Below are 26,388 nucleotides of genomic sequence, written 5' to 3' on the forward strand. Positions count from 1 at the left end.
TGAAGGCTGATGAGGCAGAGGCCAACAGAGAAGCTTACCTGAGGAAACCTGCTTGTTGAAAGGTTCTCATGCTGAACATGAATGTGTTGGTCCACTTCTCGCTTCTCTGTGGCCTGAGTGCTCTTGTGGCCCCTCAGAATGTCACACAAGAAGCCCAAGAGTTTTTAGAAGAGTTTAACAGGAGAGCAGAAAATATCAGCTATGAGAACTCCATTGCGTCATGGAATTATAACACCAACATCACTGAGGAGAATGCCAATAAAATGGTAAGTGCTCCATCCTATAGGTTTTACTGTTCTCTTAGGAATCTGACACTTTCTGGTTTGTTTTGGTTCCACCAAGCTTGGCTGAAGTTGGAGTGTTACTTCTCTGGTAGCTGTGCTTCATTTTGGGGAGGGTAAAGGGCCTTGCTGTAATGTAGCAATTCAGATGTGCCTGGGCCACTATCAGCCTCTACAGCCTTGGGTTAGTACCTGGACTACCTGCACTGCACAGGGATGTCCAGAGGCTGGACTGTCCCTAGCCATCACTTCAGGTGAGTGGACAGAAAAGGCAAGGGAACACCGCACGTTCATCCTCAAAATCTGTGTTGGATGGAGGGAGATGCTTTCTTCTGCTGAGTCCAACACCACCAGTGCCTCCTGTGTAGTGTTTCTCTGTGGAGTTTCTCTTTCCAAAAGCAAAGCATTTCCCTTTCCTCTTGGAGAGAACATATCCTGAGGGTGAAGATCCTCTCCAAGGGTCTGGGGTAGGTGCTGTCTGTGGTGCAAGGAAACAGGATTTGAATCTTGAACCCTCATGAGTTCAGGTCTTCCACTTTCCCTAAGACCAGACAAACATTGGGCTTTTTATTGACACAGGCAGTTGTTTTACTTCTCAGTGAATATGCAAATATTTTCTGGATGCAGGAATTCTGTTAAATGTTTGCTGATGGATTTATATAGCTGCCCACACCAGTTACCCAGTGGTGGACCTTCCCCCCGCCCCCATCACTCTTCTCATAGTCAGGGCTCTTGGTAGACTGCCTGGAGGTATTAGACTGGGAAAAATGAAGTGAAATCACAGACTAGCAAATGCAGCAGTGGAGTTTCTATTACAATGGTCTTGTATGTTGGTTTGAAACTCCATTTCTATCTGCAGGAAGGACCACAGCATTTTTACTTATGCTGTCTTCCAAAACAGTTCTTGCTTCTCAGCACTAGCCTCTGTCTGCCCCAGCCTCGGGGTCTCTAGGCAAGAACTTGCAGGAGCAGGCAGCCATGGTTACTGATATTGCCATGCCTTGGCTCAGGACCTTGTAAGCCAAAGCCTTTCAAAATGAACAAAACCACCTTGAATTTTTCTTTGTTTTGAAGTGGCATATTTTTTAAAGTTAACTCAAGCCTTAGAGAAAACAATTCAGAGCATAAAAGTGAAGTTGAACATCCTAAATCTATTTTTGCTTAATGGCTGGTCTTTCACTTTGTAGTCATATAACTTAATTAAAACATGTTTTAATTATCATATTTCTTAATTAAAGCAAGGAGACTGGTTGCTGGAAGAAATCCTAATGACTAATCATTGTCAATCTGGAATTTTTTCCAAGGCACCAGATACTTAAACTGTAATGTTTCCAAACACATAAAATGAAAGCCCTATATAGTATTTTCAGCATTAATGAGATGATAATAAAATACATGAGGAGATACCAGTAATAAAAACCAATTAGTCAAGTGTTCAGAGAGAACTTTTTCTCTCTCTTGATCTCTTCAGCAGCACTGGCAATAAACCCACTGTTTCTCCTCCTCACATTCTGCTGGAGGAGAGTTAATGAATACTGTCCCTTCTGGCTCCTTCACATCCATTTTCCTTGTAAATTGTGTCATAAGCCCTACAACTATTCCCCTGACTTACAACCAATTCCTCTAGCTGTGGAAATATCAGACAGCAAGACAACTGCTTTCCACTGGCTCTTGAAGCCAACGAGCCCCCTCTTCTGCTCTGCCAGTCCTGAGGCCTCTCTGTTCCTGCTCAGGACAAGGAGCTCAGGAACACATTAGCACAGTGTTGCTCTTCCTTTGGGTGCTTATCAGGCTCTTGCCCACTGAGCTCTGCAAGCTGCTGAGGAGTGTTAGCACTGTTTGCTCCCATGAAGGGGAGAGCTTGGAAAGCCTCCCAGTGATGGCTAGGATGGAGGAGATGTGGGGCTGGGATTACCACGGGTTTACCTCTGCCACCACCCCTCTCTGCTGGAGCCTGGAGCAGTGGGTGCTGTGCCCGTCACACATGGGGCTGAACAACTCAGGTACAGCCCTGCAGAAGGTGTTGGTCTTACTGGTGTGTCTGCACAGGGGCAAAGGGTGCCTGAAAGAACTCTTCAGTTTTACAGGTGTTACAGGTGCCCAATCCACGAGCTGGGAAACTCTGGCATAAGCACAATTAAATAAACTCTCCCAAGGACCCAGGTTAATTGGTACTGTTCTTGTTGCCATTTGGAATTGTTGCTGATGTGTTAAACTGTGTACAAACACATTAGAAAAAGGTGAATAAGACAGTCCCAACTCCAATATGTGTTCTAATGCTGCTACTTTGTACACTGAAATTTGGGAGTTTCACATATCATGGTCTGTAATTGCAGAAGTGTTAAAAGCAATGTCCAATCTGGGCACCTGTTTAGAGCCTCCTTTGCCTAAGTATAATCTTTTATTTGCCAGCATTTCAGAAGAAAGTAATATTTGCCTTAAAAACAGACTCAGTATCACTATCTTGCCTGTTGAGTGTTTCTGCTACTGCAGCAGAAATGGGGATTGACATCTGGGTCACAGATCTCTTTGTGCTCTGGCTTATTTCCTAACTGGTGGGTGAAGAAAAGCATTAAGGGAAGAAAACATGATTTAGAGTAGGAGAAGACACAGCAAAGTGATGCTGGATCAATTATAACAAGCAAGGTGTGCATAAACAGTCATGCTTTTTGTTATTCCCAAAGAAAAATGGTTATCTGGATGTGTGAATAAAACAAAGCCAAAAAGCTCTCTAGCCATTTCACTGTGAAGTGCAAGTGCTCAGCCCACAATCATGGGTGTTCTTCACCAATAAAGCTCTTCATAGAAGTGATATTTTTGCCCACTGAGTGCATCAGACCACTCCACTCCTTTGGAGGGATTAATTCAGGGTTGTGTGAACTCCTTGCAGAGCCAGGCAGGTGCCAAGTGGTCTGCATTTTACGAGGAGGCCTCCAGGAATGCCAGCAACTTCCCAGTAGACAGCATCACAGATGACCTCATCAAGCTCCAGATCCAGACTCTCCAGGAAAGAGGATCATCTGTGCTATCATCAGAAAAATATAACAGAGTAAGTTGTTGAATGTAGATCATCATTTTTGGTGGGTGAGTTCAGCTGCCTCACATGGTGCTGTCTGCTTGTTTTGGGATGATGCAGTGTATGGTATGGAAGTGTACCTGTTCTAGGTGTTCACAGCAATACAGGACTGTGGGGTAGTCTGGCCTAGGAAGCTTGTTGCCGTTTCTGTCAGCAGTTTTTTTATGGAATAAATTTCAAACACGCCTCAGAGCAGTCCTTGCACTTATAGATGGATCAGCCATAAAACTGAGAAAGGCATGTGGTAAGTGCTTGGTGAAGTCCAGACCTAGGGCAAGGAGCAGAAAGAGATGGGTAAAAGGCCATTCAGTGAGTCAAAAAGGTGGAGATGGAGGAAGTCTTTCTTTCTCTGAACATAGTACATTATCACATTGTGAAAAAGAAGGAATGTTTCATTGCACTGGGCACCCTGGGATGCCTGAAAATGGAGAGGGTTCCACAGAAAGCTGATGAAGGGCAGCAAGATTTGGCAAGAGTCATAATGAGATTTAACATTTGCACTGACAAGTTCACCTAAGAGGCAGGTATATGGATAATGACTCTATGTGAAATTGGAGTGAGCAGCTATGCAGACTCAAAACGAATTTATAACCACATACTTGAGAGTTAAATTACTTTCCCTTTGCTGAAGATCAAATTGAAACGTAGCATGAGCCATGGGAACCTACAGTCCAGGATCCTACAGTCCTAACTACAGAAGAATGGTGAGATTTTTCTTCTAAGGTCAGCAGTACTAATCACCATGCAAGGGAAGCAGCAGATTGGCTGGATCTCTTGTCTGATCCAAATAAGATACATTTCTGAAAAAGAGATTGTCTTGGTGGGTATGCTGGCAGTTCATACAAAAATATATTTATTTTGGATCACAACAGTGCACCAATGTTAATGTTGTTTCTGTTGAGGAGGTATATTCTTCAGTACCCTCCCTGTTTAGGTACTTAGAATTTCCTAGATAATGGCTTTTGGGGCTGAAGTCATTGATTCATGTTGGAAAGTTACTTTTTTATACAGTCTGATGGGGTTCCATAGGAATATCTAAGTATTCTTCACTGACACAAATTTTGCCTGGGCACTGATATATTTTAATGCTGACAGAGGTAAATTTAGAGCTACTCACTAACTATCTCTCCCACTGACAGCTTTCAAGTTCTGATTTAAATCTCTAAGTGAGAAACTGCATAGTCCTATAGGGAAAGCTAAAAGTGATACACGTTTTCCTTGAGGCATGAAGACATGAAAACATTAAAAAATGTTTAAAACAAAGCTATGTATCATAGGTTCTGAGATAGAGCTGAATTATTTCAGGTGCATTTTGGCCTTCAGCTGGCCCATGACATGAGCCACAGCTTCTCAGAGATGGAGTCCAAGCAGATCCATGCAATTAGTGGGATGTGATGTAAACACCCTCAGGCAACAGTCATCCTGGCAGCACCTGCCAAAGGGGCCCTTTTTGCTGCCACTCAAAGCTACAACCTTCCTGCAAAGTTTATGTGGGTTCATGCTTATGGAAGCATATTGAAAAACTTTATTTTTTTTACTGATGCTGTGCATTGACAGCTCTCTCGTGACAGTCAGTGCTCATTGAATCCAGAGCTCTGTCTGACTGGATATTAAGAACCTGCAGGTTTATGTCATATTTTTGGGAGATTATCTGTCTTTTCTAGCTAGGTCTGGTTCAGTAATGCATTTAGGCAAATTCTTTCATTAATCTCTCCTGAGCTCAAACATATGCTTAAATATTAAGCTGGTGGGTGAAGTGTTGATTCTAGCTCTTAAGGAATTAGCATAATTGGCTGTTATTTTGCACAAAGTGTTTCTAACAGGCTATCTTGCATCTAACTTACAGCTGAGCACTGTGCTAAATACAATGAGTACCATCTACAGCACTGGGACTGTCTGTAAAACCAACAATCCATCTGAGTGTTTGGTGCTGGAGCCAGGTATGACACCAACCACTGCCCCTACTGTGCTCTTCACCCTGAGGGTACAAAAAGAGAAAACCAAAGGGTGATTCCTGACTGCAGAATAACAGGCTGTAATTTCAACAGATATTTCCTGCTATCTAAAGCTTAGTCATAATTTAATTGCACCTCGCAGTTCAGGGATCTCCACTGGACCTTCTGCCCATGAGACACATTGTCTCCTGTTTGTAGCAAAAAAAAATTGGGGAGGGCTGCTCAGCTTGTCAGGTGGCAGCCTGCCTGTCACCTGAGGTTTGCCTATATCACAGAAAATCTATTTTTTATTCCCTGCCATCAATCATGTTGGACTCAATGTTGTGTTAGGCCGGTCCTGAGAATTCTACCAACTTAAGGGAAGCTAATGTGGAGAGAGCATTTGAGAGACTCATGATGTGCTTCTTGCTTCTTAAAGACAAGGAGAAAACCTTAAATTAGGAAATGATGCAATGAAATAATGGGATCTTTCAGTATATCAAATACAAAGCGTTTTCTTCTCCTTTCATTAATTTCTTTCACTTTGGTTTGTTTGCCTGCTGTGAAAGAAAAATTCTGCTTTTCAAAGCCTAGTACCTTCTTTTTTGTTCTGACAGGTCTGGATGCTATTATGGCTGAGAGCACTGATTATCATGAGAGACTGTGGGCCTGGGAAGGCTGGAGAGCTGGTGTTGGCAGGATGATGAGACCATTATATGAAGAGTATGTTGAACTTGAAAATGAGGTTGCAAGGCTTAATGGTAAGTCAGTTTTTGTTTTCTTTCTGTTTCTTTTTTTTGTTTTCCTTCTGGCTTCCAGAAACTAGTAAACATACTGCAGCCTTACACAATTTTCCCAGGAATTCAAAACACATACATAATTTGCACATAATTTGCTCTTGGTGCGCAGGTCTCAAAGAAAGAGGCATTGCAGACAACTGCCATTGACCAGTTCAGAGGTTTCTTCCCAGCCTGGAAGAAGAGGCACCTTTTTGTTGGCACCCTTCATTGTCAGCACTTTTCCCAAAGGCATCAGTGCCCCTCATTACATACCACCCAGGACTACACCTTTTGTGATTTATGGACAAGCACACTCCATTTAAACAGCTTCTGAGTGCTGCTGAATTTTGGTGACATCTCCTCTTTCCTAGGGACCTTGGCCTTCTTGCAGCAGCCACAATGATTGGTGTATTTATAAGCATTATTCCCTAGCTGGAATGATCAGATTTGGTAGGCCTGGGACAGCAGGTGCAGCTGAGTGTTCACAAAGGATTTTGTACTGAGGAATGTGTTCTTCCAGTCTGAGATCTCCACAAATCATATGGAACTGTCTTTTTAAGGAACAGTAGCAGCTGCCTTCTAATTTTCTTATGGGGTCGTCTAAGATAGTTTCAGAAGTAACTACATCATCTGTCTCTTGGCCAGACTGCAGCTGTATCACCTCTTTCCCATCCTCCTTGTTTTGAAAAAATCAACTGGAGATGGATGATAAAATATGGCCTAAATAGCAAGAGAGGGAAAAACCTCAAACATAGATGACTATGGGCTTCCTCCATACCACTAAGGAAGAGACTTCAGCTAGGAGCCACTTTTACTCCAGGCTTGATGGAGCTCAGTGGACTGGAAGAGTCAGTGGAACTGGGAGCTGAATTTTACCTCAGGTGTCTGTACATGTCCTGGTGGTTTAGTTTCTGGAGGAGGGGGCCCACATTCAATGTCCACTGGTTTATGCCTTCTGTGAGAAACCCCTAGCATCCAGCCTGAGCAGAGGCTGCTGTCCCTCACAGCCACAGGAGCTCCAGTCAGGACTCCTGATTTCCTTTGACCTCCTTCAGAGAATGAATCTAACTAGCAGATAATCATGACATCAATTTCTGAATTTACTGGAAATCTTCCATACCTGCATGTTCATGAGACAGACCCTCAGGGAGACTTCTTCCTCTCTGCTAAAACCCAACTATCTTGCATTTTGATGCTTTGCTTTGGGGGAAGGCTGCAGGTCTGCATGGGATCCGCAGGGAGCTGCACTTCCCCTGCAGACCTAAGCAGTGCTACATGTGGTGTCCTCACGTGATGCATCCATGCTTTACAGGTTATTCTGACTACGGAGACTACTGGAGAGCAAATTATGAAGCAAAGTCTCCAGAGAATTACAAATACAGCCGTGACCAGCTGATTGAAGATGTGGAGAAGACATTTGATCAGGTAGAGGCGGGAAAAATTCTCATCTGGGTTGCAGGGTTGTGTTTTGAAATGGTGGGCTCACGTGCTGATGTTATGAATGAAGATGAAACCTGCTTTAAACTGGCTGATCTCAGTCTACGTGGGTTTAACAGAAACAGATGTGAGGAGACATACACGGCATTCCTACCTCTGTAGTCATTCAAGGACCAGCTTGGTCCCCAAAGGCTGGGAAAGAGGGAGCTCTGCAGGTCCACATCTCCCCTCCAGGTAGGGTCCATGGGGTAGATGGCATCCTTGATATTGCAGCTCAAAAGTTAGCAATGCTCCCTCCCTCATACCTGAGCAGGACTTCTGAGGCCGGAATCTGGACTCAGTGCCTGACCCCTGAGGCAGGGGGCAAAACTCAGCTGCAGGTTTGGGATGCAGTTATCTGTCAAGGCTCTCTGTTTAGGAGTAATGAGTGGAATAGAGCAAAGTGAAAAAAAAAATAAAAAATTGTTTTGTTCTCCTCCTCTGCCTCCAGATAAAACCTCTGTATGAGCAGCTGCATGCCTATGTGAGACACAAGCTGGGGCAAGCGTATGGCCCTGAGCTCATCAGCTCCACAGGAGGCCTCCCTGCTCACTTGCTGGGTATGTCAATGCATCCATGTTTTGCAAGCCTGACTTAATGCACAGGACAATCACCTTCAGGGCACATGGGTGGAGAGTAATCTGACTGTTTAATCAGGATATTAACAAAAAGGTTACAGATAAGAGAAGGGTAGAGGAGAAATGGATAAATTTCTAGCAGAGATGACACAAGTGCTTAACAGCAGTGGCAGAAAGGGAAGGCAGGTTTTCATCCTAGCCAAAACTCACATAGCACAAAACTCTAGCACTTGGCTGGGACATTTTTCTCCCCTCTGCAGCACTTGTCTTCCTTAGAAATGAGAGTTTCAGAGACACTTGTTTTTCCTTTCAAATTTTAATCTAAGATCCCACATTTCATGTCTTGGCTTTCAAATGATGCAGCATTAAGCTGTTGTAACAGTTGTGTACCTGAACGTGGCACAACAATCATGTGGACTAACAAAAATGGTGTTCAGTTTTCACTCACCTTTAGGAGTATGATCAGTCCTGAAACTATATTATCCAGGAATTACAGATATTGGGTAATAAAAGGATCCTTGATCTGAGTTTGACCTATGCATGACCTTCCAGAGCTCACATCGGGATTAGGCCTGCTTAGATGAATAGGAGTCCCTATTTTTGACACTGCACAATTTATAGACCTGTCTGGCACCTCTGAGCAATACATAATAAATCATTTAAAGTATTTCTTTGTTTCTTTGTTTTTATGAAGGTGATATGTGGGGTAGATTCTGGACAAATCTGTATGCCTTGACTGTTCCCTATCCAGCCAAACCAAACATTGATGTAACTTCTGCAATGGTTGAAAAGGTAAGACATACCTTTATGCAATATGCTTTATGTAACAAATCTAGAGGGTATAAAAATTATGCACCACATATTAGCTGCTCTCTAGAAATCCATGGCTGCCCTCAGGCAGACACACTGCCAACAAAGTGTTGCTTTTCGCATCCTTTTTTTTGCTTTTCACCTTTAAGTGCTTATGCATTTTTCACTGTACTTATCCTCTTAGCTGTTTTCTGTTTTACTGAACCCTCTTTGACCCCCTTAATCTTGTCTCAAAGTCTATTTTCCTCAGAGACACTTAGCCATTAAGAGATATATTTTGTACTTATAAATATTTCAGGACTCCTGGAGTGGGCTGGTATCAAATATGACCTTTTCCAGTCATTACCATAATCAAATAGTTTGTATATCACAGTTTGTTTTATTTTTGTCAGTATTGTTTATTTGTATACAGCTAGAGAAACTGCAATGCTGCCTGTTTTCTTTTGATAACTGCATAGCACCATGAGGTCTGTGTTTGGGAACTGTAGAGCTAGGAGCTGTGACAGCACCTTTACCAGACCAAGAACATGGGTAAAGATAATTCTCTGTAGTCTTGCCAAAGCCTTCCTACCTTTTTAAAACTAAAGGGTGATAGATGGAATTTGTTTTCTGAAATGCAATGGTTCACCTGAAATCTACTCTCCTCTCATAGGCAGCAGTCCATGGAAATGTTATGCTGGTAAGAGAAGGAATAGTTGAATTTGATTCATTAGCAGTTTGCATAAGTCTGCATTAATCTCACCTCTGTTTTACACTACTGACCTCCTTGTAGTCATAAATATGAGTCTGTTGAAGTACCACTGCGAGAAGGGAAGCAATATTTATAGAGCCTTTGAGCAATGGGGGGGGGGATTCATCCTTGTTGGTGGGTGTGCCCCATTTGGGGTTTTCATCCAGATGAGCTGTTTGCCACCCAGGTGTCTGTGAGAGCTCAGTCCAGTAAATGCAGAGCACCTGCTGGGTAGAATAATAAAACAGCTGAATGGCAAAATTAGCCTGAACATAACCATGCAGTTTTAATCTGATAAGCAACTCCCATAGATGCATTTGCCAGGTTTTATGGTTCTGGCTGAAATCTCTCATGCTCATCTGCTGGGAATGTAGCTCCACTTCCTCTAATGAGTTGTCCCCAAGTTGACTGAAGGGTCAGATCACAGATCTGACATATCACTGCCAGGAATGCATTTTTTATCTTACCTTATCTTTTATTGAGAGCTTCTCTGGTCTGGGTCAGGTGCTATCTGCTGAACCTCTGAGTACAGAAGCCTATTTTGTTTGCAGGGAAAACAAAATTTTTAAGGGAAAACTTAATTCCAGTTTCCAGCAGAATTCACAGAAGTGCCAAAGGCAGACACTACTGACTTTCTGTCGATGGGCCAGGTGCAGCTGTGAAGCTCCTGGGAAATAAATACAAAATCAGCTGCCCTGTGTTGAGCAGGGCAGTGGGAACAGGCTGCATGCAGAAGCCAAGGTTAATGGTGGCACTCTTTCTTTCAGAAATGGGATGCAATTAAAATATTCAAATCTGCTGAGGCCTTCTTTGTTTCCATCGGCCTTGATCCCATGACTGAGGGCTTCTGGAAAAACTCCATGCTCACAGAGCCAACAGACAACAGGAAGGTTGTCTGCCATCCTACAGCGTGGGACCTGGGCAAAAATGATTACAGGTACTGAAATTGCTATGACCCCTTTTTGTGCCACCTCCTAATTTCTTCTTTATTTTTTTTCTGGCTGAAAAGTGGGGAGAGGAAGACAAGAGAGCAAGGATGCTGTGAGACTGTAAACCCTTCTGTGTAACTTCTTCTGTGAAGATCTACTCAAATTTACTAGCAGATCTACTCTTAAATTTTATCTGAGATGTGACTAAGATTTTTATGAATTAGAGAAATATTTACTATGTTCTAGGGCTTAGAAAGCAGAAATTCAGGTGGATACCATTGTGATTTGTGGACTGTGCATTTTGCAGCAATGGCAGCAAGGGAAAATCTCCTGAGAGTCCACTGTCTATCTTTAGCAGAGTTATCCAGTTTCATGAAAATCCATCAATTTCTTCCATATCTGGGAAAGGAGTGGGACAGCAAGTTCCCACAAAATGCATGCTTTTCACAGTAATTCTGACCCTTCTTGCAGTCCCCACAGTTACCCAGGGAAAGAAACTGGTGCACAGCAGAGCTTTAGTGAAACACATCAGTGTCCCACCTCAGCAGTCTGGGGAAGGTGAAAAAAGACTCTATTTGGAAGACATTCCTTTAGTAAATTTAGTACCAGTAGTACCTACACAAGGATGAAGTAGCAGGAGTCACCAACATACAGAGTTTTATAAATTGCTATCTTAATAAGATTGCTGGTGGTTACTCACTCCCACACGTGCAGTGAGTTTATCACCAGGTTTTAGGGAGCAGCTCTTCTCACAAAACAGCAGTTTTCTCTTATTCCCTGGACAATTTCAAGGTGGCTGAAGGTGTTTTGCTGAGTTTCCCATGAAGTCTTGCTGTAGCAGGAGGATCTGCACTGCATACCAGGATGCCCAGGTCCTGCAAGAGGCATTTGCCAGCTCTGGAGGGCTTTGCACCATGGCTGTAGCAAACAGGGCTCAGGCTGCCTTTCTCTGGGCCCCTCTCCCTCTAACCACAGACACTTTATTCTGGTGTGTAGGATCAAGATGTGCACCAAAGTGACCATGGATGACTTCCTGACCGCACACCACGAGATGGGCCACATTGAATACGACATGGCATACGCGGTACAGCCCTACCTGCTCAGGAGTGGTGCCAATGAGGGCTTCCATGAAGCTGTAGGTGAAATTATGTCACTTTCTGCAGCCACTCCTCAGCATTTGAAATCTCTTGGTCTCCTAGAGCCAACTTTCCAAGATGATGAAGGTAAATAAATGCATAAATATTATGTATTTGTATGAAAGCACTTGCTTGCCTTATTTTGTAGCAGAAGATTGTGCCTGCAAACTCAGCAAGCAACTGACAGGCTTCTGAAAATCTTACTCCTCTAATTTCCTATATTTTTCCCCAAAACACATTGTGAAGCAAGGATCACTGCTTTACAATGCTGTTACATAATTAAAAAAAAAATAGCTAGGACTTCACTACCTTCAGTACTGAACAACCCATCCTTAAATCTTCATAGTTCATTTAAATGAGTCTCCAAAACTCTTTTCAATCTCTGTTGCATGAATCCATACATATCTCTATCAAGATATGTATTTAGCAGTTCAAATGAAACTGAAACCTTAAGATTTACAGCTCACACTGAAGTGAATATTGAGTGACAACATAGGTAGGCCCTCATTATAATGCAGTTCATCTGGCTTCTGAATACTGCCTTAGATGGACAAAGATGCACATTTTATACATTTTGAGATGTCTTCAGCTCAAAATTCCTCGAAGACTGGGAAGGTTCTCAGTGATGGGTAACTAAATGTTATCATTGACTGTTGTCAAAGGACTAGATTATTAAAAAGTTTGGGGGAAAGAAAGAGAGACAAAACAGTGTACAATTCCTAACTTATCATATTTTTTCCAGTAATATTCTTCCTTCTACTTTTTCTTAAGTGAAAATCTGTAATTCAAACGAGATGTAAGCATTAACTGTAAAGGGAAGCAACTTTAGCCATCTAATCAGATACTAATTGCTACCATAACCATTGCCTTAACTGCTTCTCTTTCAGAAACTGAAATCAACTTTCTTCTCAAACAAGCACTAACGATTGTTGGAACAATGCCTTTTACTTACATGCTGGAGAAATGGAGGTGGATGGTGTTTAGGGGTGAGATTACAACTCAGGAGTGGACCAAACGGTGGTGGGAGATGAAGTAAGTTTGAGAAACAAAGGGGACTTTTTTTATATGAACCTGCAAACTCAACCCTAGTTACTCAACATGATGAGATGTTTGTGCCCCCATATGGCAGGAATTCTGTCTCTGGGTGTTTCTGTAAATACCAGTAGAGTGCTAGATAGAAATACCCCACTGTGATGCAGACAATGTCTCATAAGCCATGTGTCCCCATTAACTCTCTGTACAGCCCCTAGCAGTTTACCCTACCTCTCAAAAGACTTTCTCCCTGTTTCTAATGTCAGCTTTCTGATAAAGACAGCCCATGGCCTTTGCATGGCCTCTTTCAGATCAACATTGCTGTCCCCCTGATAGATTCCCCAAGACATCTTTGCAGCTGAAGTACAGCCCTTCTCTAAGTGTCATTGGTCATGTGCGCTGGTTTGCTCCCCACATCCTTAAGGACAAGTGGAAAGTGAAGTTCATTGTACTTGCCAGCCAGAGAAACATGCAGATCTCAATCCACCAAATATCTGAGCACACTTCTCTGCTTTGTGTTTCCTCCCCACCTATAGTGCTTTTGGAGGCAAATTGTCTGAAAGATTTCAGACTGAATCTTTCCTTTCTTGTGTACTAAGATACCTCCTTTCACAGTAAAGAAAATACAGTTCCCTGGGCAAGTAACAGCCAGAGGTGCCTTTTCAGATCATGCCCATCAATTAGTCTATATTTAGCACCTTGGAGCACAAGATTAAAAATAACTGATTCAGAGTGCAGTTTGTGATTTCCCAGGTTGGTTTTAATATGAGGGCAGAAAAATGCAAAGAAACCCCAAACAAGCCCCACACTGAAAATGGAGCCTGAACTCTAACACTAACATGAACAGTAAGCCTCCATCAGCAATCAGAATCTATAATAAAACTTGATATATGCAAGCCTCCTGACCCACTGTAAAAATCAATCAGCTTCAATGTATTCAAAAGTAGCAGAGATGTCAGAGAAATATAAAATGACAGATTATTCAGGGAAGCTTATGACATCTGTTGCAGTGGCAATGCAAAGCACTCTACTTGAAATACAGGTTTATGAAAAATATTTCCATGGAAGCTTATGACAATTTTCAGAACTCGAGGTATGGGTTTGTTTCTGTAGTACTTCTCAGGAAACACAGTCTCAGGAGAGGAAAATAAAGAGAAAGCTCATCTCCAGCCCGGTGGCACAGGAGGCCATTTACCTTTTGGTTTGCCCAGTCTCTTCATGCCCTTGCCCAGAACAAAACACAGGTCTCTAAACTTGGGATGGCCCAGGACATGAGGTGGTTGTGTGAAGCTCATGTCTTGCAGATTATTTCATACCACTAATTGCACATCCTGCTATCAGAAAAATCCCTTCCTTGCACTGTGAGTTTCCAAACAGTTTCCTGTCTGTGGTCTCCAGACCTGCTCTGGAGCAGAACTTGCATGGGGTTACTGGGGGCTGTAAGGAATTCTTCTGTTTGCAAGTGAGAGGTGTCTGTATGTATCAGACAAAACAGAAGAAAAGCTGAGTCAGATTACCTTTGCCTATTGTCTATAAACAGAAACCCTGTTTTTTTCCTTCATCTGCAGGAGAGACATAGTTGGTGTTGTGGAACCAGTCCCTCATGATGAAACCTACTGTGACCCTGCCACACTGTTTCATGTGGCCAATGATTACTCCTTCATAAGGTAGTGCAGTGTTTAATTCATGACTTAAGTTTTGTCTACAGAACAAGCCCCAACTACCTAAAACATCTGCTGGAGACTCTCAGGACCCAATCTTATTTTGTTTAAAGCCCAGATCGAAAGTTGCTGGTTTCAATGGGAGTGTTTCTCTGCACATCGGGGGTTGTTCCATAATGATCTCTGAGCAGTGAGGAGGCTGTTGACCCTCTTGCTGAACAGAAAAGTTTCACGCTGCCATCAAACCAGCAGGAGCACTTCTGTATGAGGTGTTTGCCTGCTGTAGAATCACTGTGCCCCGTGTCATTTTGGCCATGAACATGCAGCCCTGGATGTCTGCTGTGTCCCAGCCACCTCATTTTAGAGGGCTCAGAGCAGAGAACTAGCCCTTAAAAGCTTTACTCTCTCCTGATTTATGTGGCAACAAACAGATTTGGGGCTCTTCTAGCCCATTTGATCTTGGCATTTTGCTAAATTTGATTTAGATTAGCCTATAAATACAAGCTGGCCTCTCTCTGCAGTGCAGTTTCCCAAACAGGAGTGACAGCTGATGCAGCAGAGCTTCCCAAAGGTCAAAGGCTTCCAGGTTTCCTTGACAGTCAGCTAATACAACCTGTGCCTCCCTTTTCCTTGCCCTTCCTTTAGGTATTACACCCGCACCATCTATCAGTTCCAGTTTCAGGAGGCACTTTGCAAGGCAGCTAACCATACTGGCCCTCTTCACAAATGTGACATTACCAACTCCACTGCAGCTGGGCAGAAACTCAGGTAACAAAGCACATTTCTCATACATAATAAATCAGAATATTACAAAGCTTCTGGAATAAATGAGGCTGCATCAAGAATAAACCTAGCTTGTAAATTTAGCCTATACCCGCTCAATTCATTTTGACAAGTTGACTAAATTTATGTACACTAAGGTTCTAAACGTCAAAAGTTTAATTACTTGTTTGTGGGAATAACATATTTTTATTAATAGGAATAATGGGAGAAAGGAGTGAATCAGAAGCAAAGAGAAACACTTTTATACTGATCACAGAATGTTTTTCTTGTCTAGATGGAACATGGCAATAACATATTACTTCTCATTCCACATATACAGACAATTGCTGGCATTAGGGAGATCCAAGCCCTGGACTGAAGCACTGGAAGGTGTAACAGGAGAAAAATACATGAATGCAGCTCCCTTGCTCCACTACTTTGAACCTTTATATGAGTGGCTGAAAAGAAACAATTCTGGCAGATTCATTGGCTGGAAAACAGACTGGACTCCATGTATGTATAGCTTGTGGGTGATTTAAGGACACTAGTTATTCTTTACAACCTTGGTTAGCAAAGTCCCTCTCTTTTGTAGCTGTTGGAGGCTATTCTCCCTAGAAAAACAGGGTTATGGTAAATAAACACTGAGCTGTAAGTTTTACTCACAGTTTGGCTTCCTCATGGCCAGAGCTGGAGAAGTCAGCACGTGTCTTGGTCAGAGACCCACTCAGTTCTCAGAAATGGAGGTGCCTTTTTATTTCATAATGACAGTACTGAGAGTGTGGGATGGCTCTACAGAAGAAAGAAATATTCAGAAGTTTGGTCTTGTGTGGCACTTTCCTGAGAGAGTGTGCCTGTATTGCAGAGCTGGGAGCCACTGGTCCTGGGAGCCAGGTGTTGGGGCAAGCCAGTATAAAAATATTACTGCTATGATTTTTCTGACATGTGTTAGTCAAAGAGGGGAGTTCAAGGAGAGGAAAAGGAGGAGGCTGTGGAAAAATACATTTTTCAGCTTATTGTGACACTGAGTGATGACCCAGCCAAGTTATATTTGTGTAATGATTGCTGGTACTGGAAAACACTGTAACTCTTACAGCCCTGTGCCAGTCTCTGATAGTGGGATTCACCAAAGCAGGCATCAGCATCTGCATATAAGATGCTCATTCCCAGTGGTGGGAGAGAGGAATTTTCCTTCAATCTGCTACAAAACCAGACTTGGGAACTGACGGCTCAGATGAGTGTGTTTGCAGTAGAGGTGACTGAAGGGAAATAAAATCAGTCCCACCAAGCTCTCCAAGGGGAGCAAGGGAATTTCTAAGGAAATTTTAGTCACTTCAGCATTTCCCAGGAGCAGACTTTTTGTTGCTGCAGCTCTAACATGACCCTTTTTTCTTTTTAAACCAGATTCTAGCAATGCCATCAAAGTGCGCATCAGCCTGAAGTCAGCTCTGGGGGACCAGGCGGTGAGTGTGTTTGTCCTGTGGCATCCTTCTTATTGCTTGGGCAGCAGAGGTGTTTTGATAATGGTTCAGAAAATGGGTCAGGGAATGGCTGATCTCTGTGTCTGAAGGGTGGCATCAGCTCAGGTGAAGGATTATCACGTATGTCTTGTCTGAGTTTGTGGTCAAGGCTCCCTCTAGATTTAATGGAAGAACTTCTCCAGGGAGTGAGCCCACCCATTTTAGGAAAGGCATCTCAGCTAGATGATTTATTCTGTAGAGATACCAATCATGATTTTTCACCTCCTACAGAGCAGGCCTAACATAGAGTGTACATGAAAATGGCTGTATTTTCCCCATTTGCTGATGTGTCTACTTAAAGCTTCTACCTAATTTCTTTTAATTGCCATTGTCATGGCTATGGTGGCTGCCTTCAGAAGTTACTAGAGCAGCTAACTTCACATTTAAAAGCAGGCTGGTGGATCCCACTCACTGTCCTTGAATGCTCTTGCTTTCAAACTGAAACACATCTGTTAGCATTTCTTTGTAAATTTTTATTTGGCTGTTTACAGTAATATTTCCAGGCCCTGATATATTCAACCGCCTTCCTACCCTCCTACCCTGATGCAGAGACAGCTTTGTTATTGAGAGTACAGGGGACAGTGCAGGGCAGCTGCTTCTGTTTCAGATGAGGAGAAAGGCTTTCATTCCCAAGAGCTTATCTGCTTTCCCCAATTATACCAGCTGGTCCAATAAAATGTATTACAGCAATGAAAAAATCTCATCAAAGCCAAAGATGGCTTTTACGATTTTAAACAGAGCACTGGCTTAGCCCATCTGCTTAACCCAGGCTGAAAATTCACTCCTTATTCTAACTCTTCCTCTTTATGCTAATCTCATGGAGGCAGTGTAGAAGGTTTAAGTGCAGACACTTCATTCCTGTTAATAGCTATTTTCACCTTGCAGGACATTAGTAATTTTCCAAGAACGAGTATATCATCAGGCAGGTCGTTTAGACCTGTGTGTTGGAGCCTATTGCACTAGCAAGGACACAAACCATGGGCTCATTTTTCATATGAACTGATGCTTTCGCTTCAATCACTCTCTCACATGCAAGCCCCACTGGAGTTTTATTGCTTCCTAGACTGCCTAGTTGAGTTAGATACAATTCAAAACTGATATCAACAGTATAAAAAGGTTCCATATTACAACACATTTATTAGTCATTATGGTTAATGTTTAGCTTAATATCATTTTTATGCCTGCCTTTAGCTATCATAGTCTTTTGTTGTGCAATTGAGCAGCTGTAAAACAATCTCATACAGATTACTTAATTTGAATTATTGTATGGACAGTAGGTTCCTAAGCTGAAGAGCAAGCCATGCATTTTCCTCTCAAAACCAGTTCACATCACCAACTTGCAAGAAACCTTTTCTATTCGGTTGCTTTCTGCCTCCCCACAAATTTCCCTTTTGCTGAGCCCCCAGGGACATGGCTGAATGCTGCTATGGCAGCAGCAGGTAATGGCACATGCATGAACTGGCATAGGCAGGGGGAATCTCAGGCAGGAATCTCAGCCCAGCTACACAGAGCAAAGTGTTTTGGGTGCTTTGCACAGCTCACAGTGCACAGAAGCTGTGGGCCCCGTGGTGCAATTGTTTGTTTAAGGTATATTTTGAGTTGCTTTGCACTGACCTAACAGCATAAAGCACTCTGAGTATGCCAGCAAGCAGGTTTGTATTTGTGCTCGTTAGCTCTGGAGAGAGCAGGCAGGGAAAGATTCCTGCTTTGGGCTCAGGTGGAGCTGTGCTGGGCACACCTGCAGCTCACACAGCCTCCAGGCCCTGGCTCAGCCCTGGCTCTTACCAGCAGGGACATTTCGATAGCCCCACGTTCTGGCAAATTGAGCATCCAGACTCTCGGTTGGGCTCAACGCCAGCTGTACCAGAGCGTGCACTGCCTCAATTACCCTGCTAATTGTTTTCAGGCTGATGAGATTAGAGCTGCTGCCACAGCATCGCTGGATCACCAGTGCATCTGGTGATGACGCTGAAACATCCACAGCTTTGCTTCAGCTGGGGGTTTATGAAAGTGCCCTCAAGAGAAAGTGCTACAAGATCCCACTGAATCCCTTGGGGTCTGTCATATTTAAAATAAACAGTTCCAGGAGCACCAGCCACTTGGAAACCAACCCCCACTCCAAACATGGATTCAAAATTCTCTACCAGGTCAATGCCATGTGTGTGATCACAATGCCACGTGTGCAAAGGGCTGTCACACAAGGCAGTGTTAGGCAGTGGAGAGCTGTCAGTCTGCAGGTATTTAGATGTATTTTACAATGGAAAGTCCTTTTTGAACCACAGGCACACTTACACTGTGTTTCAAATCACATATCGGATCTTGGAGCGAACACCCTGTAACAGGGCAGAGGTGCTTGGCAGAGTTCATTTCTCTCGGAAGCACAGTGTACAGTGGGTGCCTGAGATGCCTGGGGAAGCTGTGTGATCAGTCATGACTCAAACACAGATCAGAAGCCAGCCAGGTACTTCCCATCCACACAGCCAATAACAGTATTTATAAAGGCAATTGAGAGGCACAGTGGCAATTAAAATAAAATTAGACTGAAAAAGACAAAATTTAAGTGAGAGAAATTAATAAATTATTAAGAAGTTAGCATGCTAAGTACAGAAAGCATCAGTAGAGGAATCAAGCTCAATTAGATCCTGGTAAAAAAAATAATAATAAAAAAGTAGCACTGCCAGCCTGAAGATGTTTGGCATAAACAGAAAATTGAGAAACCCCAGCAATAGCCTCTTAGCTGTGTAGTGAACAGTGCCAGCTGCCGGAGGCAGCAGCAGTAACAGGAGGAGGTGCTTTCAGTGCAGGGCTGTGCAAGCAAGAGACAGCCTGGGGCCTTTGCCTCGCAAAGGGGACTCAGCCTCAGCCTTTCCTGGTGGGAATGGCCAGGGCTGGCACAGCCCCTGCCCTCCAAATGCCCTGAGGACTGCTCTGATTGCCGTGGCCTTGGGTACCTGTGCTATTCCCGGGACTTGATCCTGAATGGACTGACAGCAGTGGATTCTTCCTGCCCTTTCCTCCCCTTTATCAATGGAATCAGGATTCTTTAGGTTATGAGGGACCTTTAAAGATCAGCTACCCCAAGCCTGCTGCAATAAGCAGGGACATCTTCAGCTAGATCAAGCTACTGTAAGCCTCACCCAGCCTGACCTTGAATGTTTCTAGAAACTGAGTATCCACCACCTCTCTGGGCAACCTGTTCCAATGTCTCACCACCTTCAGGGTAAAGAATTTCTTCCTAGTAACTAATCTAAATCAACTCTCTTTTAGTTTAAAACCATTACTCCTTGTCCTATTGCAACAGACCCAGCTAAACAGTTTATCCCTGTCTATCCCTGGCTTCCTCATAGATATTTATACATCTCTCTCATTTTACATCAGTTTCAAGAAGTGGACACATTTGAAAAATGTAGCTGGGTTTTATAAAGCCTGTTACAACAGAGCTGCCTTCTACCACAAGTTCCTGAATAATATTCAAGAAAGTCAGGAGCTGACTGTCTATCATTGGCAGCATTTATAGGCTTTCCTGCCCAGGTACCATAAACACAATCAAATCTATGCCTGAGGGGAATAAAAAGATAGTGCCACAGAGTTCAGTTGGGAATTTTCCCTTTGTGCACACATGCTATTTCACAACAGACCAGGCTGCTTTATCACCTCCTGTGGTGGTTTTTGCCCCCTGTGCAGCTCTTGGTTCCTGCCCCAGAGAAGCTGTTTTTGTCTTCCACTGCAAATAACTTTGGACTTATAAGGCAGGCCAGGAGAAGCATGCACATAGGCAATGTTTCGGGGTTTTTTTTATATCACCTATCTGTTTTCCAGGGGAAAAAAACAAATATATGCTTACTGTAGAAGTACTGATGCAAAGAGTTTTTTACCAAAACAGACCCCAAACAAAAATCCTTGCTCATCAAGCAAATAAATTAGCCACCTTCACACAACTACTCTACCACAAAGGTTCTCCTCCTTAACAGAACAGGTCTGCAAATAAAATTATGTGATTAAAACAAGATCTAAATAATGAAATCTTTGAACTTCAAAGAAAATACACAATATTTAGTAGGAATAGCCTTGCTGATGCCTTTTCTCCCTGTAAGTAACAGAGATGTGGTGGGACTGCAGCATCTTCAGCAGTCCCATATAAAGGTGCTAGAGATTGCAGAGGGACAGAATGATGTCTGGCAGCAGGGATGCCTCCTTGGTTATCCTCCTGCACAGTGCCCAGATTAACAGATCCAAAGGGTTTGGGTTGGTTTCTGATGTGCTATCATGGCACAAATAAGTAATACTGAAGTGCATGCCAAGCATTACAGTTGCTATTTCTTTTTAGAAGGACTTCTTAACGTCTCTAACTTCTTGCCCTCTCTGAGGAATTTCTCTCTCTTGTGCTGTTTCTGCAGTATGAATGGGATGACAACGAGCTCTTCTTGTTCAAGTCATCTGTCGCCTATGCCATGAGAAAATACTTCGCAAAGGTGAAGAAACAGGAAGTTGACTTCCAGTGAGTGGCTTGCTTAATTGTACCAGCTAAGCCTGCATTGCTCCTGCTTGGCTAATGACAGGAACTGGTGGGATTAACTGTGCCTTCTGTCAACTGTAAGGTGAAACAATGAACAATATGTTCAGCATGAACAACATAACAAACAATGAAACAATGTCAAACATCGGCTCTTTGTAAAAGGCAAGATGCCAGCCTGGGTATATGGTATCTTTCCCCTCAAGAGCCTGAAGTTTAGGAATAATGTGCTAAAGTTAGGTTAAGAAGGCTTTGTCTCCCTCAGCTTATCACTGATGGAGATGAACCTTGACAATTTGTGCCCAACACTTACATCAGGATATCAGGAAAGGTACACTGATTAGAAAGAAACATTTCTAGCAATGTATGTGTATTGTACTGAATATCCAAGAGGTTTGTGGCCAAGGAAAGATGAACATGTTGACTATAAAGCACTAGAATTTGGTACACATTTACTAATTTTATCTAGGTTCAGCTACAAGCATAAAATCTTTCACCTGAAAGTGATTTTGGTAAGAAAAAAACCCTTTTGATTAAGTATCTTCAGTAATGTTCAGAAGCTTTCTCCTTAAGCTATTAGACATTATAGAACATCAATTACATAATATCTAGAATCTGGTCTAGAAAAATAAGGAAGAAAGATATTTTTTTTCTCACTTAGTACTTCATACATCACCTCATTCTTGAGACCAACCCCAAACACTCTGTTTTGGAAGTGATTATATGCTGTGGAAAATTATACCAAGACTTCCTTTAGGTATGAGGGAGACTCTCTCCAGCTCAAGTTACAAATTAGCACATAGAAAAAGGAATTCTGGCAGGAAAATTGATTTCACTTCCCAGCTGATTTCACTAGGAAACATTCCCCCAGTGTAAACTAAACCCCTGGCAATGCCAATCAAACACAACTGTTCACTTGCCCAAATTTAAAGCTAATGTCATCTCAACAATGAAAATAACTTTTTTCTTCTGTTTCCCCTTCAGAATTACAGACGTTCATGTCAGGGAGCAGACACAAAGGATCTCCTTCTACATTACTGTCAGCATGCCAGGTGATATCAGTAACCTTGTGCCCAAAGCTGATGTGGAAAATGCCATCAGGTGAGATTTTTTCCTCTGGGGGAAAAAAAACAAACAACCAGCCAACCAGATGGAAGGTTGGAAGGGAAAGCAGTGCTTCAGTCAGCTGAGGCAGAAGCAGTGACAAGAAAGTAAATTCTGCAGTTAAAATGGAAATAGTGGGATGAGAGACACTAGGATGAAAACTATTATGACAGAAAGCAAACAGACCATCTATCAGATGGTATCTTGGACAACAGCCAAAGTAAAATGCTTCAGGGGACTTGTAAAATTGCCAAAACAAACCTCATTGCATCATACCTTGCCAGCAGATCTAATTGCTCAAATTTTAACAGGAACTATTCTATATACTGAAATATGGAATTCAGTAATGATGTGTGCATGCACACGTGTGTTCTTCCTCTCATTTTTGAAAAGTCAGTACAAGAATTATTGTTAACAAGGACTCCAGAATAATGGTGTACTAGAAAGACAGCCAGATGTATTTGATTATATAGAGGAGGTCAGAGCAGGAGCTAGTTCCCACTTACAGGTCAGTGAACTTACAGGTCTTTCATAGCATGGTGTGACACCACTGTAATTCATTGCTATAAAAATGATAGGTAAAACTGCAGCTCTGCAGAAAATTGTGGGTAATGTGCAGTAGGAAATGAAGAGGGCACAAATCTAAAAGCAGCATCAACATGATATGGGGTTGAAGAAGCAGTGAGATAAATTGGTGAACTAAGGGAAAAGAGTATGGCTGTGAAAGTTACTCTTGGGTTAGCGCTCAGTAGCACACGTAGAAGTTTAAGGAAAAACAAGGCACAGATGATACACCAGGGGAAGGGTCTTCAGGGCAGTGAGAAACACTAGTCAAAATTGTTTAAGACTGTAGGATGGAAACAGGTAAGATGTCACAGCTGTGGTTTTATGTGGCATAACTAAGAAACTTTTCAATAGACAATAAATAGTAAAGAGAATGAAAAATACAAAGAGAGAAGGAGATCGGTAGGTTCATTTGATAAATGTTAAGACTGAGTTTAAGAGTCCATAAAGTGTCTGAACATGTCGGTTAAGCTGCAGTAGGTTAAGGGTTTTTTAAGTTCCTGTGGCTGTCTCTCACACGCCAGAAGGAATATGGGTTTACCTCCTCTGCAGCCTTTTCAACTGAACAGTTCAGGGGAAGCTTGGCATGCTGGAGGTTTATAAAACAAATGAAAACTGTTCCTTTCCTTCCAATAAATGTGTGATACTCTTTGAATTTGCATTCAATGGCAGTATGTCTCGAGGACGAATCAATGAGGCTTTCAGACTGGATGATAGCACACTGGAGTTTGTGGGAATACTTCCAACCCTGGCTGCACCCTATGAACCACCAGTAACCATCTGGTTAATTGTATTTGGGGTGGTCATGGGTCTGATTGTCGTTGGAGTTATTGCCTTGGTCATCACTGGGCAAAGAGATCGCAAAAAGTGAGTAATATTTTTTGATACTATGCTCATGGCTACTGGAAGATGTCTTGATAATTGAATCATAAGGATTTTTAGAAATGAAGCTTCAGTTTTACTTGAAGCAAGTTAAGGAATGAAAACCTGTTATCCCTTTCCCATCAACAGTGCTAGCTAAAGGTTCATCTCCCTGTTTCTCAGTACATGGCAGCTTTGGCAGCTTAATGCAATTTCCCTGTCACCATCAGTTTAACCAACTTTGTCCACAGGGAGCTGCAGGGCGGCTAGGCTTCTGCCAGTCCTGCTGCAAGGAGGAGGGGATGTCCTGCTGGGAATGTGGTGCTTTCTCCAACAGCAGGGTTGCCCACATTCATCAGCACCTGTAGTTTTCTGTAATCTGGTTGTAGGCTATATAGTAATAATATTTTCCTTAAATATTATTGCATTAACAAAGATATCTTGGTTGGTTTTCTATGTCACTCCACTAACAGGGTTTCTAAGAACATAGCAGATTTGCTACAGTTCTTAAAGCTGATTTCTTTTATATAAATATTTCCAGTTAAACATAGTATTATTTACAGTCAGGAATTCTGGGGATCCAGAATGACTTGAACAGAACAGGGATGATCTAATATAAAATGAATTTTCATTACAGGAGAGCAAGAGAAAGCAGAGGTGAGGCAGGATCAAATCATGAAGAGGTGAACCCTTATGGAGAAGAGGGAAGAAGCAACCTGGGCTTTGAACCAGCTGAAGACACACAAACATCATTTTAAATGGTGTGGGTACAATAAGGGCTTCTGGTTTTCTCTTCATTTTACTTTTAACAATAGTGCCTAGCAAAGGAGAAAAACACTATGGATGTCATCAAACAATGTCTTCTGGTTGACCATTAATCCACTGGTTCATGGCTAAAGCAACTAAATCTGCTCTCTGTGTGGTAACTAGAAAACATGCATGGCTTTTCTATGAATTATGTGCATAACATTACACACTATTTGTGCTGCTTGCCATGTGTGTGCAGCATCCAACTTTTGTTTCCTGTGTAATGAGAAACAAAGGCTTGGAAGTATACAGTTGTATATAGACCAAGACACACATAAAAATAACTCATATACTCCTGAAGAACATCTTGATCTTTCCAGATGGAGACCTCAAAAGTGTTGAAAAGTGATGAAAAATCCCTTGACTATCAGAAGAACCTTAGTAATAAAGAACTCAATTTGATATGAGATAACTGCAATTTTTGCACCTTCAAGAAATCTGTATCAATGTAAAATGGATACTGGATGAAGACTAACAAGCACTGGAGGTTTATTAGAAAATCATAAGTTATTTTTCTAACTGTTTGCTTGATAAGTATTGTAGAAACAAAATAGCCCATGCTCCCTCAAAAAAAGAAAAAAAGCTCTTTTATGTTGTATTAAAAATGGAAACTTCCTAAATACTAAATGATCAAAGTGGGTTTGGTTTTTTTTCCCTATACCTTGGACATTGCCTCCACTATTATAAATACTGTGTGTACAAATGCTATGTACAACAAATACAATTTTGCTATTACATACAAGGGCAGTAGATTGAGGCTAGGGAAATAATTCTGGTTGCACCTGAGAAACAAAATCAGTTCACATGGAGGATAGATCAGCAGATCAGCACTGGACCAGGTTTGCTATTCTGTACTCTGGGAGAGGCTGTGGGATCTCCACCTTTAGAAGTGTTCAGAGATCAGGTAGGTGAAGGTGTGCACAATGGAGCAGTGGGGATAATCCCACTCTGACTGAGAAGTTTGGTGATGACCTCCAGAGGACCCTTTCAGCCAGATTTTCTATGATTCTGAGTCTTGAAGGTCCCCCACCGTAGCTGCAATCATGCCAGTGTGTTTTTTTTTATGTATACACCCAGTCACTGAAAACCACAAGGTTTTCTGACAGTCAGTCCCAGATTACAAAAAAGAACCAGCAGCAAACATCATCCTGCTTGAAAAATGCTCAGAAAATGCATGGACTCTTAAAATCAAGGGCCTCCAAAATGATCACAATCTGTAGAAAGCAGCCAAACATTTATCTGAAGAGTACATCTGGGCTCTGTGGCTTCACATGCTCTACATTAATTTCCTGTTTAAGACACAAGACCCTTAAATGAAGCAGTTCAAAATGGCAAGCAGATGATGCTTAATAATTAATGGCAAGCTAGACACTAATGCAAAGGAGGGAAAATACTTTTCTAAAGTTGCTTATCTATACCACATATTCCATTGCCATAACAGTCCCAAACCTTAGTACTTGAGCTGAACTTTTAGGATAAATAAATCAACTATTTGTGGTCTTCCTATTTACTTTGCAGTAAAACAGAAAAGAAATGGCAATTCTGAAAACAATCAAATAAAGTAATTAGTCATGCCAGCCATCTTCAGATCTGTTGTAAGAGTAACTTTTTCATTATGACAAAGCCATAATTTCAATACAATTAATTTTAAAACTCTGCTATGAGATAAACAAAAAACACCATTCAGAATTATCAACACATAAAGCTACTATAAGAATATGGAAGAACATAAAAAAAGACAACGTTTATATGAAAAAAATCACTTGCATGCATTAGGCCCACCAATAGCTCACACCTTCTGTGCTGGGGGAGCCCTCCTCCTCCTCCTGCTTTCTCAG

General features: G+C 42.2%; 1 protein-coding gene across 1 annotated transcript; it reads left to right on the top strand.

The window, feature by feature from the left end:
* ACE2 (angiotensin converting enzyme 2) lies at positions 1–25,619 on the top strand. Its single transcript, XM_058829708.1, has 18 exons — positions 1–266; positions 3,172–3,330; positions 5,204–5,297; positions 5,909–6,052; positions 7,383–7,495; positions 7,998–8,106; positions 8,819–8,916; positions 10,432–10,601; positions 11,590–11,816; positions 12,617–12,761; positions 14,330–14,428; positions 15,068–15,190; positions 15,525–15,697; positions 16,586–16,644; positions 21,099–21,199; positions 22,199–22,315; positions 23,555–23,749; positions 24,381–25,619. The coding sequence occupies exons 1-18, from the start codon at positions 69–71 to the stop codon at positions 24,499–24,501; spliced, it is 2,445 nt and encodes an 814-aa protein (XP_058685691.1). The 5' UTR covers positions 1–68; the 3' UTR covers positions 24,502–25,619.
* Positions 25,620–26,388: the final 769 nt, after the last annotated feature.

This window comes from Poecile atricapillus, chromosome 1 (assembly GCF_030490865.1).
Source record: "Poecile atricapillus isolate bPoeAtr1 chromosome 1, bPoeAtr1.hap1, whole genome shotgun sequence".
NCBI lineage: Eukaryota > Metazoa > Chordata > Aves > Passeriformes > Paridae > Poecile > Poecile atricapillus.

Excerpts from the sequence above, each read along its gene's own strand:
- ACE2 (XM_058829708.1), top strand. The coding sequence starts at position 69 with ATGCTGAACATGAATGTGTTGGTCCACTTCTCGCTTCTCTGTGGCCTG. Across the intron at positions 3,331-5,203 it reads CATCAGAAAAATATAACAGA|CTGAGCACTGTGCTAAATAC; the intron begins GTAAGTTGTTGA and ends TCTAACTTACAG. Across the intron at positions 8,107-8,818 it reads CCTCCCTGCTCACTTGCTGG|GTGATATGTGGGGTAGATTC; the intron begins GTATGTCAATGC and ends GTTTTTATGAAG.